The sequence below is a fragment of the Motacilla alba genome, chromosome 4, assembly GCF_015832195.1.
Source record: "Motacilla alba alba isolate MOTALB_02 chromosome 4, Motacilla_alba_V1.0_pri, whole genome shotgun sequence".
Classification (NCBI taxonomy): Eukaryota; Metazoa; Chordata; class Aves; order Passeriformes; family Motacillidae; genus Motacilla; species Motacilla alba.
In genome coordinates this window covers 70,827,217-70,840,698 of record NC_052019.1, presented here as the reverse complement: position 1 = coordinate 70,840,698, position 13,482 = coordinate 70,827,217, and the positions used below count along the sequence as shown (strand labels likewise).

General features: G+C 49.0%; 1 protein-coding gene across 10 annotated transcripts in view; it reads left to right on the top strand.

The window, feature by feature from the left end:
* The window catches only part of SLC4A4 (solute carrier family 4 member 4), a 152,597-nt gene that overhangs the window by 124,013 nt on the left and 15,102 nt on the right, over nucleotides 1-13,482 (top strand). For all 10 annotated transcript variants that reach the window (XM_038136531.1, XM_038136532.1, XM_038136530.1 and 7 more), the window contains 8 exons: nucleotides 809-983; nucleotides 2,727-2,860; nucleotides 5,976-6,247; nucleotides 8,395-8,465; nucleotides 8,792-8,980; nucleotides 10,376-10,489; nucleotides 10,846-11,007; nucleotides 12,774-12,952. In XM_038136531.1, the coding sequence (XP_037992459.1) occupies nucleotides 809-983; nucleotides 2,727-2,860; nucleotides 5,976-6,247; nucleotides 8,395-8,465; nucleotides 8,792-8,980; nucleotides 10,376-10,489; nucleotides 10,846-11,007; nucleotides 12,774-12,952 (1,296 nt within the window). The remainder of the gene's footprint in view (nucleotides 1-808; nucleotides 984-2,726; nucleotides 2,861-5,975; nucleotides 6,248-8,394; nucleotides 8,466-8,791; nucleotides 8,981-10,375; nucleotides 10,490-10,845; nucleotides 11,008-12,773; nucleotides 12,953-13,482) is intronic.

Genomic DNA, 13,482 nt, shown 5'->3' with positions numbered 1-13,482 from the left:
CCCTTCCTCCCACTCTGAATCTTGTTTTTCAATTTTAGTTCTAGTCTAAATTCTAGGAGAAAAGTCTGAAAGTCTTCACACCGCATCGGTGTGTACAAGGCAGTGGAGTGTCCTGATTTGGGGTCAGAAGGTGGCGTGTGCCTGTCTGCCACAGTGTGTCTGCAGTCCTGGCAGAGGTGGGCAGCTGTGAGCAGGGGAACAAGAGGCTAAACAAACATTTTTCATGCTGGCAGTGTCAGTGCCACGTGGAGTTTGTAAGACTTAAGTACTGTCTTGTCTGTGATCATACAAAAAGGGATGTGTGCCAGTGAGTTCTTTTGTCATCCAAGAGTGTTTCCCTTATGTTTTTACTTCTAGTTCTTTTGCTGGTTATTAATTGGAAGCATTTTTTCATGCAGCAGATGGTTTGGCTCGCCCAGCCATGGTGTCTGCTATGTGGAGAAATTCAGGCAGGGACTTGGACCAGAGTTAATCTTTTTACTTCATCAACTAATACATTTGTGGGAAAAAAACCAACAGATGAGCTTCCTGAAATACAAATTGTGGTGGTCTGTTTCAGCAGAAGCATGGCTTGTAGTCCTTCAGTTTGTCCCTTTCCAGCTGCGCCACATGTTTGGGATTGTATCTTTCCTTACAACATTCTCTCTGAGACCCCTGGACCGCCACGGCTGTGATAAGACTGTTTGTAACGTGGTGATCTCACTCCTTGGAGATAATCCTTCACTGCTGCCAGTGTCTCTGATGGCTTAGCGTGGTGACTTCCACTGTGAGACATCCTTCCTGAGTCTCCTCTTGCCTGTCCCTGCAGATTCTGCGGGGGCTTGATCAAAGACATCAAGAGGAAAGCACCGTTCTTCGCCAGCGACTTCTACGACGCTTTGAACATCCAGGCCCTCTCAGCCATCCTCTTCATCTACCTGGCCACTGTCACCAATGCCATCACTTTCGGGGGATTGCTTGGGGATGCTACGGAGAACATGCAGGTGGGCAGGAGCTTTCAGAGCCAACAAATCCAGCATTTGCCTTTCGCTGTCCAGTCAGAGCAATGTTTGGGCACGGGCAAAGCTGGAATTCTTGCTACAATAATGGGGGTGTTCTGTGTTTTCACTGCTTTCTCTGCTGCCCTGGCTGTCCTTTGACAACTTGTACAGCAGTTCCTTAAATGGTGAATAAAAGCAGGCCCAAGAGACAGAGAAGGTCTTGTCTCCTTCTGTGGAGAGAAGCTCCTCTGATCTGCTCTCAGTTGTACCATTTTAGTCCCAGTTCAGTTTGCTAAGTCTGAATCCTCTGGCTGATTCCTACAATACCTGGGCCTTGGCCTCTCTGGTGAAAAGAAAATGCCAACATTATTAGGAAAATGAGTAACACAGGAGAGAAAGGTCTTTAGAAAGATGAATTTTGTAGTAGTGGGAGGGCACAAGCTGAGAACTAGCCACATATCTGTGGACAAGATGGATCAATGGCTTAGCTCAGGCTAAAGAGAAGGGATTCTCTATTAACAGTGCTGGACGTGCTTTGTGTTAGTGGAACAGTAGGAAAAGGAGGAGGTTGTATTTAGATATATTCAGTTCAGCCAGTCCAGTTTAGTCAAATCTCCTAGCAATAATCAAGCTCATAATGATAATGACTGAATTATTAATTTATGCAGGTTTAATTAAGTCAAACATAGGAAGTGAGGGCACTTATCTGGAACCCTGCACTCCCCTGTGATGAATTACAGGCTAGAGTAAGGTCCAGCAGCCTGTGCAGTGCCCAGCTCCCTTCCCTCCTGTACAAACAGTTTGCCTTTTCTGAGGCTCATGGAAGTCAGGAATGGAGAGGCCTCCAGGTCCCACCAGTGAGGGAGTGGACTGTCATGGGGTAGCAGAGCAAAGCCTGTCTGCTCTGCACGAGGTGCAGTATTTAAATTACAAGAGGAAGGGGAAATGTTACCTGATTCCAAATCTAGTTCAAATTGAGAATCACTTCATTGTGGCCAGAAGTCTCAAGCATACTTACTATCAAGTAACAAAAAAGCCCCCAGAGAGCAGCATTTTTGGGGCTACTACATCACAGTTTGTGTGTCTTGTTTGTTGTAAACAGAGATGTGGCTGCTGCTGGGGCAGGCACTGAGCGTGGCCCATCCCTGCTCCCTGGCCCGGCAGCTGCCCCAGCCAGCACTGCCTTCACAGCTCACCCCTCAGTTTTCTGTTTCCAAGGAAAGACACTATTCTTAGCTACAGACACGTGGAAGAATGCAGGCAAAAGAGATTCCAGATGCTCTGGCCATGAGGGCCCTCTCCATGAGTAATACAAGAGGAGTGGAGGGGATCAGCTGTGTGAAGGCTGTTCCTTGCCCTGAGATTATTGGGCTCATCCTTACAAGTCCCCCAAAGGCAGCCAGCCTGTTGCTTTCCTCAGTGTAGATACTAACCCGTGTCTTCTAAAGGAAGAGAGACACAAAACTGGATTTCAATTCTTGCAGTACCCCTGACAAGTCAGGAGAGAGCTGCAGCCCCATCCCTGCAGCCTGGGTGGAAGGGAGGATCAGCCCGTGCCGTTAATTGCTGCTCAGCACGTGTGGTTATCCCGAGTAACTCGGGCTTATGTGGGACCAACATCTCCGTGACAGCTACAGGGGGGCAGAGGATGCTGTCCCCTTGGTTGTGGGCACGGGGACATGCAGCGCACGGTCACAGCAGAACTGGTCCTTCAGAGAGGGTGACTCCTGTCCTGTGTCCCCGCAGGGCGTGTTGGAGAGCTTCCTGGGCACCGCTGTCACCGGCGCCGTGTTTTGCCTTCTGGCTGGCCAGCCCCTCACCATTCTGAGCAGCACGGGACCCGTCCTGGTCTTCGAGAGGCTCCTCTTCAATTTCAGCAAGTGAGTACGTGGCAGCAGAGGGTGGGGGTGGCAATGTCCCCCACGAAGGAGAGCCCAGCCAGGGAATGAGCTGCCTGCTGCTGGGGAAGGAGGGGATTTAGTGCACAAAATGAAACGTCTCGTTCCTTGTTGAGATCCAGTGCAATCACATCAGGGATTTTCCCGGCACGCGTGTCCCAGGGCGCTGCCCAGTGTGTGGCTGCCTGTCTCTGTGGGGCCCCCTGAAAAAAAACAGCCTTGGCCACTCCAATCCCCCGTGAGCAATTTGCTCTATTTGCAGTGTGCTGCTTCTCCCCATCACTGCTTCTCTGACTCCCTTAGGAGCGAGGAAAGGAATCCCGCTCTTCACTAACAAAATCCCATGGATCTCAAGGTTGCCAAGAATTTGTCCAGTAGTCATTTGAAATAATCATTATTATTTATGAAAGCAAAAGTGTCTGTGGTAGAAACAGGCCCCAGAATTCTACCAGGGAGCTTTCCTGCATATAAAGGAAATTGTCTGCATTTTTTCCCATTTAACTGGTATGAAGAAGTTCTGCTCCCTCCTCATTGTTGACAGCTGACACCCGGAGCTAAAGGGAGCCCATTTTGTTAGGTGTGCTCATTTACCATTCCCACATCTGCAATACAAGGAAGATGCACTGAAATCCCCAAAGGAATCAGCAGTGTCGTGGATGATTTCACCCATGGGGCTGGTGACCCCATGGCTGGTGTTTTGCAAGGACATCATTTTAGGTTACACAGAACACACCCCAAATCTCGTGTACTCTGCGTTCTCAGCATGGCAGCTTGTGCAGGACTTGTGTTCCTACCTGTAGGGAGGGATGGGGGCTAGAAAAAATGGCTGGAAAGTTAGATTATCCCAAGGAGGGAAACTGGAAGCTACCAAAGGGTGAGAGTTGCACAGTGGAGCAAGAGGGGGGCATCTTTCTTTTCTTCCTTCATCTGGAATCAATGAACAGAGTCAGGAATGGACACACTGCACCTGTTGGTATCTGGCAAGCATGACAAAGCCCAGGTGCAGCAGGCAGCCGGAAAAAAGCAAGATGGAAAAGCACTTTGTACTGTTTTGGGAAGGAGGAGGTGGTTATTGTTAACCTGAGGAGGAGGTGGAGGTTGTAAAAGCCATTGTCCTAACAACCTGCCAGAGCAGAAAGGCAGGACTTTTCAAAGGAGGCCTTTCTTACAAGGAAATTGGAACTGAGCACTTTGATTTTTCAGTAATGCATTTGTGGTTGTTCATTTTCACAACACGCTGTTCCCTGCAAGGAGCAGAAGTAGAAAAACTTCCCATCTCCTGACTCATTTCAAGTGTGACTCTGTGTGTGTGTGTCTGAAAAGGTCCCTGAGAACGCCCTGCAGACCCAGCCGTGTGTCTGGCCTCAGGTGCTCCGCAGTGCTGGCACCCAGGACCAGTCCTGCAGGACACGGTGCTTCAGAAGCACTGCAGGAATTTGAGGAGTAAAAGCCAAAACAATATAGTTTAACATTTTTGAAGTTCTTCAGTGGTGTGCAGTCAGTGTGGCTGGGTTTCTGCCAGCTGCATTCACATGGATGGGTCCTCCTGCCCCCTCAGGCGCTGACACCGGATATTTCAGAGTTGTCACTCAGGTCTTGTATTTTTATTTTTTCCCTTCTCTTTTTCTAAATCACTTTGTTTCTTACTTGCTCCTTGCCCTCTTCCAGGTCAGGGCTTCTGGCTTCCAGAGACTTAGAGCTGGCTGAGCCTGCCAGTCCCACCACCTCTTGCTTCCTTCCCCAGAACAGGCAGTGGCCCTCCTGGCCGGTCCTTAACTGCTCCAGTGTTCCCTTTAGGCACTTTTTCATTCCTAAAAACCCACCTTTGGACTCTGTGCTGGCACAGCACCTTGGCCTCAAGCAGCAAGCAAGGGGTGCCATCGTTCCCAGGAGGGAATTATGTAGCTGGGTGCATGGTTCTCCACCCTCTGCCATTCCCAGCACCAGGGTTTGTCGTAGAATATCCCAGGCTGGAAAGGACCCATAAGTCCAACTCTCTGCACCTGGAAAGACTACCCAAAACTAAACCATATGACTAAGAGCAGTGTCCAGATGTTCCTTGAACTCCATCAGGTTAGGTGCCATGACTGCTTCCCTGGCGAGACTGTTCCAGTGTCCAGCCACTCTCTGGGGGAGGGTCTGTCCTTTATGTCCAGTCTCAGTTGATCTGTTGGAATGTTGGAGGGCTCTGCAGAGAGACCTGGAGTGGTTGGATGGATGGGCAGAATCCAATGAGATGAAGTTTACTAAATCCAAGTGCCGAGTCCTGCATTTTGGCCACACTAACCCCCTGCAGTGCTATAGGCTGGGGATGGTGTGGCTGGACAGGGCCCAGGCAGAAAGAGACCTGGGGGTGCTGGTCAACAGCCAGCTGGACATGAGCCAGCAGTGGGCCTAGGTGGCCAAGAAGGCCAATGGCTCCTGGCCTGTGTCAGGAATGGTGTGGCCAGCAGGAGCAGGGAGGTCATTCTTCCCCTGTGCTCAGCACTGGTGAGGCCACACCTCGAGTGCTGTGTCCAGCTCTGGGCCCTCAGTTTGGGAAGGACGTTGGGACACTGGAGAGCATCCAGAGGAGGTAACTGGGGTGGTGAGGGGCTGGGAACACAAGTCCTGTGAGGAATGACTGAGGGAGCTGGGGGTGCTCAGGCTGGAGAAAAGGAGGCTCTGAGATGACCTTATAACTCTCTACAACTCCCTGAAAGGTGGCTGTGGCCAGGTGGGCTTGGGCTCTTTCACCAGGCAGCACTGAAAGAATGAGAGGATTTAAGCTACACCAAGGGAAATACAGGTGGGATATTAGGAAAAAGTATTTTACAGAAAGGATGATCAAGTACTGGAATGGTTTGCCCAGGGAGGTGGTGGAGTCACCATCTCTGGATGTGTTTAAACAAAGTCTGGATGTGGCACTGGGTGCTGTGGTCTAGCTGAGGTGTTGGGGCTGGGTTGGACTTGATGATCTTGAAGGTCTCTTCCAACCTGGTCATTCTGTGATTCAACTACCCCTGACTCAGTTTCATTCCCTGTAACACCTGCTTTGTACTTCCTGATCTTATCTAACCCGATGTTTTCCTTTCTTGCCACCCTTGTCTTGTTGCAGGGACAATGACTTTGACTACCTGGAGTTCCGCCTCTGGATCGGCCTCTGGTCAGCCTTCCAGTGTCTCATTCTCGTGGCCACCGACGCCAGCTTCCTGGTCAAGTACTTCACCCGCTTCACCGAAGAAGGGTTTTCCTCCCTGATCAGCTTCATCTTCATTTATGATGCTTTCAAGAAGATGATCAAGCTGGCAGATCATTATCCCATCAACTCCCAGTTCAAGGTGGACTATATCACTCATTACTCTTGTGCCTGTAAACCACTAGATCCAGGTAAGGGAGTGTTCATTACCTCTCCAGTTTGTAGACAGGAGGTGGCCTTTGCTCTGCTTTTCCCTTGTGCTGGAATCTCAGATAATGGGTAGCTTATTCCTTCTTTATCGGTTGCCTTCAGATATCCTGTCTTGGTCTCAGGAAGCTTAGAGGTAAATTTCACCCCGAGTGGAATGTCAGCGTTGCAGCAGACCTCTCGTGAGGGGTAGAAATGAGCCAAGACACAGACTCTTGTTCAACAGCATGAAAAGGGTGCCAGTTGATTCTTCTCTACAACTGAGCCATCATGACTCTGACTACTGCAAGCTCCCACTGTTGGCTTCCCTGGGGGACTCTGACTGCAGCTAATTCCTGCTCGACTACGACTGCGTGTATTAGTGTGCAGACTCTGCAGGCTGGTCCTGCTGGAATATGACTGCAGGCTCTCACTGCAGGCCCCTCGCAAACCTCACCGCAGATCGTGTTCAGCAGCAACCATCTTTCTTATTTTGTCCATCCTCTAGTTCTTCTGGGTTGTTTTTTCTTCCTCAGGGGTCCTCCTCTTCAAGGTCCACCCCTGAGCAGCCACCCCACCCCTTCTGTCACACTTACCTTTATTAGTCCCAGCTGTGACCCATGAAGGGCAAGGCTGTTCCTGTTCTTTGGTCATTAGTGCAGCTGTGACTTCTGAGGTACAAGGTCACCTGTAGTCCCTTCTTCTACACCTCCATGTCACAGTACAGCTGGCCTTGCTGGAACTCCTCCAGGGAGCATCACAACCAGTGGAGAAGCTGTTTCTGCACCCCTGTCTCCTTGCATCCCTGTTCCAAATGGCATTCCTTCGAGAATGCCGTGAAGGGGCAGCAGTGGTGGCCAGGTCACTGCTGTGCAGCTGAGGTCACTGCCATGGAGCTCAGGCCATTCCTGTTTCAGGAGCTGGATTTATTCAAGGCGTTACCCAAACGTGGGCGGTTCCCACCTCCTGGCTGCGCGGATGAGAGGGAAAGCACAAACAATTCCTTCCCTTCCAAGAAGGGAAGTGTATCCCCAGGGCAGCCTATCTCTGGAATGTGGGCCGCACAGGAGATAGAGCCAGTGTACCTAGGGCTCTGGGAGCAAAGGGTTACAAAACCCAAATCCAAACTGAGAGGCGCTGGCTGTACCTTTAGGGAAGCGGGGACCACTCCTAGGATCCCACAAACAATGGGGAGTGAGTAAGAAACTTGATCTGTGCCCAGAGTAAACGGCAGGTTATCTGGGCACACCTGTCCAACAGGAAAAGCTGCTGGCTGCTCCTCGCAGGTGTCGGGAGCCGCTTCCCGGGGGGCTGGGTGCCTGCCTTCCCTATTCAACACAGGACCTTGGTGAGCACAGGGATGCCAGTCTGGTTCTGCCTCTGCTGGAACAGCAGAGTGATTTCCTTTTTGAAACTAGGACGATGGGAATGGTCAATGCCAAATTGGAAGTCTCCACTTCCCGTTGAAACGCTTGTGGCTCTCCAGACATCCAAGTGAAAAAAGTTTATTTATGCAAAACCTCAGTCAGCCATGAGGACAGGGGCCACGAGCCCATTTGCAGGAAGGATCGCATATCTCAATGAAATTTCAAATTCATGATTCCTAATGCTTCAGAAGCCGCAGGGAATGCTGCTCCTTCTTTCAAAGAAATTATCCTCATCCTGTTGATTTCAATTTCTTGCTCTCTTTTTTCTTTCTTTTAATTCAAAACCGTGTTTATGCTGGACACTGAATTGCATTTTGCTTTTCTGGGTATCTTTGGCGTTGTGCTTGCATTTGAAATTAATCATTAGGAGCGCTCTGTGGGTATTTAATTTAATCCAGAAATCATTAGGAAAATATGGGAAAGCTATGAAATATTATATTGTCTGTCTGGTTTTTTGTGGGGTTTTTTTACCACCAACTCAAAATATAATCCCAGTTGGGTTTGGGTTATGTTTCACTTAACCTTTTATTTTTCTGTTTTGTGAGTGGTTGATGACTGAGGCTTTTGAGTCTCTCTGAAACACTTGTGACTCACTTTTCTGGAGCAAAGAGGTGGCAAACAGCTTGACAGAGTCAAGAAATTATTTAATAATTGGAATTGGCTCTCCTTCCCAACTGTTTCCTGCATCCCGCTCACCATATTGCCTTTTTTCTTTTCTCTTGCAGTTAATAGCTCATTACTTAACAGGACAATGGTGCTGTCAGACTATGAGCTGGTCTCTCCCTCCTCTGAGCTGGTGAGTTCCCCTTGGGAAGGCAGGGCTCGCATGGCCTGCAGAGTCTTGTGGTGCCACTCTGCTGGCGAGCTCTGGATAGTGAGGAGAAAGAAGTGGAGCTTGATGGATCACATCCTATCCGTGTGTGGGGGAAGGAGGTTGAGGCACAGAGTAACAACCCCTTTTAGTCAAACACCAGCAGGAAAATGGTCTCACCCAAACCATTCTGTCCTTCCATGATTTTAACTTCTGCGTGATGCTCCCTGTTCCTCTCAGATACTCTGTCACCATTCCTGTCCCACCATGGGCCAAGCATCCACATGGAAACATTCCCTTTCTTCCTGCAGGCCAACACCACCATTGACTGGGCAGCTCTGACAGCCAAGGACTGCTTGAAGTATGGGGGTCAGCTTGTGGGCAACAACTGTGACTATGTCCCTGACATCACCCTCATGTCTTTCATCCTCTTCTTTGGCACTTACACCTGCTCCATGGCCCTGAAGAAATTCAAGACCAGTCGCTACTTTCCCACCACTGTAAGTACTCCTGTCACCCCATCAGTCTTTCTGAGGGCACAGGTCAGCCTTCCTTTGGGAGCTGCTGTCAGGGAGGGATGCTGTGCAGGGGAGCAGTTGGGCTAAAAGTGCAGCTGGTTGTTGGATCTGGTTATCCGAGGCATGCCTGGGATTGCTCCCAGTGGATCTGGAGAGCACGGGTAAGGCAGCAGAAGAGGCGAGAGGAGCCATAACCTGTTTGGGTAGTGTAGCAGGGATTTTAAAGCTGCTGAAGGCAACCCTTCCAGGCTTGCAGGCACATCTTGGGTGCATCTGCTTGTTCTGTCCCTTGGCCTCCCAGGCCAGGCGTGTGAGCCAAAGCCATTTCTCTCTGAGACTGCCCCGTTTCTGGCATTCTGACACACGGGGATTTATCCTGCATGGATGTTTACTGTTCCACTGTGTTACAATTGATCCTCTCTTATTTTGAATAGAAGGGAAACAAATTCCATCCGGGCTGGAATGCAGCTCAATTTATCTGTAACCATGCAAACCCAGGAAACCTGGAAGTGATGTGGTGTTTTTTAGGGTAGTTAGGATTTGGTGAAGGGAAGGAGAGATCTTGACTCTATTTCAGAAGGTTGGTTTATTATATTATGATATGTATTATATTAAAGAAGACTATACTATAACTATATTATAAAGAACAGAGAGAAAGATTCATCAGGAGGCGAGACAGGAATAGAAAGGAATGAATAACAAAGTTCTGTGACTCCCAGAGAGTCCGAGAGCTGCTGCCTCCTCGATTGGCCACCAAGTAGAAACATCCCACACTGTCCAATCGAGAAAGCACCTGCTGCATTCCACAGTACCAGATAACAAATTGTTTACACCTGAAGCTGAGACTCTCTCAGCTTCTCAGGAGAAGAAAATCCTAGCAAAAAGGATTTTCATCAAATATCATAACTACATGGAAGGAACAGCAGCTCTGGGGAGCTCACACAGTTCCAGGCTAGTGCAGTGGCTCCTGTCTGGTTAAGTTCTGGGCTCTGATCACTGGTAGCTCTCACTTGTTGTGTTCCAGTGGCTTCAGGAGAGCTGCAGTCTTAGGGATTTAGCTAAGAACCGGGTTTGTTTTCCTGTCTGCTTAGTTTCACTTATTACTTGAACAGCAAACAATGTCATCTCTGCCAGTCCTTCAGAGTATCTCTTTGTGGAAGTTCGTGCTGTTTCTGTGCTTCCATTTAGGCTTTCAGAGAACACAGTAAAGTACCAAGACATGTGTGGCAAATGCACTGGACATGATGGTGGGCATATTTGCGGGAGAAGAAATGACGAGCTTGTCCTGCCGGGGTTTGTCATGTGGACACTAAAGCGTGGGTGAAACGGTGTTCCGTGGTGCAAACTGCTGTGGTTATGGTGCCGTGTCTCTTTCAGGCCCGGAAGCTCATCAGTGACTTTGCCATTATCCTGTCCATCTTGATCTTCTGTGGAATAGATGCCCTGGTTGGTGTGGACACACCAAAACTAATTGTGCCAAGCGAATTCAAGGTACGTTGTTGTCAGCTTGTTTGCTGGCTTTTGGAAGAGGTTCCTTTTCCCTCGCACCTGCCCTGCACGGAGTGACTTGCCCTCAGAATGGGAATGTAGTCAGGGGTCTGGAAAGGGCCTGTTTACTCGAGGGTTAGGGGTAGGATGCTTTTCGTTAGCATCATTTTAATTGGCTGGTTTATCTCCTAAATTCTGCCTCCATACTTGGAGCCTTTGATTGGTGTTCATGGGTGAAATTGCCACAAACCTGAAGCGTCTCCCTGGAGCTCCATTGCTGGAAGCCAACGTGGCTTTGGGATGTCACCACCCCTGTACTGCGCCTCTAACACAAGCTTTCTTTTCCTTGCCCTTCAAAGCCAACCAGTCCCGAGAGGGGTTGGTTCATCCCACCTTTTGGAGGGAACCCCTGGTGGGTGTACCTGGCAGCAGCCATCCCTGCCCTGCTGGTGACCATCCTCATCTTCATGGACCAGCAGATCACCGCCGTCATCGTCAACAGGAAGGAGCACAAGCTCAAGGTGGGTGTGCCTTGTGCCTGGAGCATGTGCAGGGGCTTTTCCTCCTGCCACCTTCCTCCCTCGTGGACACGAGCCTGTTCCCTGGCACTGGCTGCCGTTTCTGAGTAGGGAAAGTGGCTTTGTGGCCAAAGCTGCACGGTGCTGTCAAATACCAGCAATAAGCTGGAGAGATTTGGGACATACCAAGGGCATAGCCCCACGTAGATGTTATTTAAAGAAGAGCTGATATGTAACAGCTAAGCTGTAGTCATGTTTTTAAAACAAACTTTCCAGACCAGTGATATGCAGTTTTTCGTGCCTGTAGGGTTTTTTTCCTTTCCCTGCACGGTCAGTTCTGATGAAAAATATTAAATTCCTGTGAAAGAAGATTCTCCCTTCCTGCTAACAGGGCATGTTTCAAGTGGTCTGACCCGTGGGAGTAATGGCACCCTTAAAACACAGGCAGTGCTGGGTCCTTATTTAGATACCTGCTTTGTCAGTTATGGGGAGAGCTGCTGGAAGTGGGACGGGAGCTTCTGCTTGGAAAACAGGAGGACTTCAATTCATGTGGTCACTGTAAACATTAGACAAGTAATGTGTAATTTAAGACCATCCTGAGCCCAACCTGGAGGAGAGAGTTGAAGTACTAGGGAATGGGAAAGGTTTCTTGTGCACAGTGATGACTGCTGGCTGATGGTTTAAAAAAAAGACTCTCAGAACATGCTTGTTTGGCATCTGGATCTGCACAGATGAACTCAGTACTCAGCCCTCGTGTTCCTCAGAGATGGCTAAACAGTTTTAAGTCTGTCTCTTGCACCTAACCAAGCAGACATAGCATTTTCTTCAACACTGTAAGAAAATATTTGCTGTTCTTCCCTCATGAGGAAGAGGCCCCTCATCTCTGCAGCTTATGAACCACTGCATGTGGTTTTGCTGTCAGCACTGGCTGTACTATTTTAGTAACAAAGTTATAAACACTCCAGCAAAGTGCTGGTTTTTGATGTAAAAAATGATTCCCTGCTTCCTTTTTATGGTGTGAGTATGGTATTTTGTGGAATTGAGGCTTCACAAGCCCCATCTTGATGTTCCACACCAAAAAAACACTTCTATACACAAGATCTGCTGTAGAAAGCAAGGTGTTTGTTTTTGCTCATCCCTTGCTGAAGTGTTGGCAGGGTATTGCTGGGTGCCCATCCTGCTGGCACCAGCCAGCCAAGGTAAGCAGCGCACGTGTCAGGAAAACAGTGAGGACTATTCAAGAGAAGCTGGATTGCCCTCCCTCCTGGGTCATCCTAGGCCTGGATCGTTTGTTTTTTCCAATAAAATCAAACTGAATGAGATTTTAAAAAGGTTAATCTGTTTTAAAATAGCAAACCATAGAGCTTTGTCTGCTGTTTTTCTCAAGATCCCTTTTCTTGGTGGCTCTTTTGTTTCTTCTCTTCTTCTCTTGGCGCTTGTGACTGCTGGAATTCCTGTTTTATTTCAATGAAGGATTTTTAAAATAGAGGATCAGAGGTGTTTGAAAAGGAGTCAAGAACGAGGGCAGCTTTCTCCTTTGGGTAGGGAAGGAGGCTTCAGCTGTTCTTGCTGCACTCCTGAAGGAGCCTGGGGTTGTGTCCCAAGGGAGACGCTTCCTTAGGCTGTTCACAAGATCCGATGTATTTCTGGTGTGTGGCTCTGTTGGCCAGGATGCTGCAGAAGGAAATGCTACCTGTCTGGTGTGCCTCTGCCCTCCTCCGGGGGCATTTGGAATAATTAAGTTGAAGGTTGTTTGTCTCCCTCCACAGAAAGGTGCTGGATATCATCTGGATTTGTTCTGGGTGGCCATTCTGATGATTGTCTGCTCCTTTATGGGGCTGCCCTGGTACGTGGCTGCTACCGTCATCTCCATCGCTCACATTGACAGCCTGAAGATGGAGACGGAGACTTCAGCCCCTGGAGAGCAGCCCAAGTTTTTGGGAGTGAGGTATGTCCGACCAGGAAGGCTCAATTACCTCGTTTGCCTGCAAAATCCTGTTGTACAAAGAATTTTGTGCCGCCTTCTCCCTATTTCCAAAGCCAGTTCCTTCGGCAAGCCCCAGTGTGGCTCCTCCAAAGTTTACTTGGCCACGTCAGACACTGTGTTCCTCTGTTAAAAGAAATAAATTTCTATCCAGGGAAATGAAGCAAACTCCTTAACAAATGTAATGGTCAAACATAGAAACCTGTCACACCTAGTGCAGGCAGCTTTACTCAATGAAGCATCTTTTTCATGTGTTTGGGTGCCTTCATTAAGTGGTCTGAAGTGCTTCCAGTGGGATTACTCCTGGAAATCAGGCAGCTTATTTAAGTAACATAGATGGGAATGTTATGGCCTGGCTTTCAGCGTTCTGAAATATTACTGGCCCAGGTATTTTTGGCAGTGGGAAGCTGTGTGGGTGCTGCTGAAGGCACGTGTTGAGCACCCCATGGAGGTCTGGATGATTTATTCGGCTGTCGCAGTGCTCTGGGCAGGGC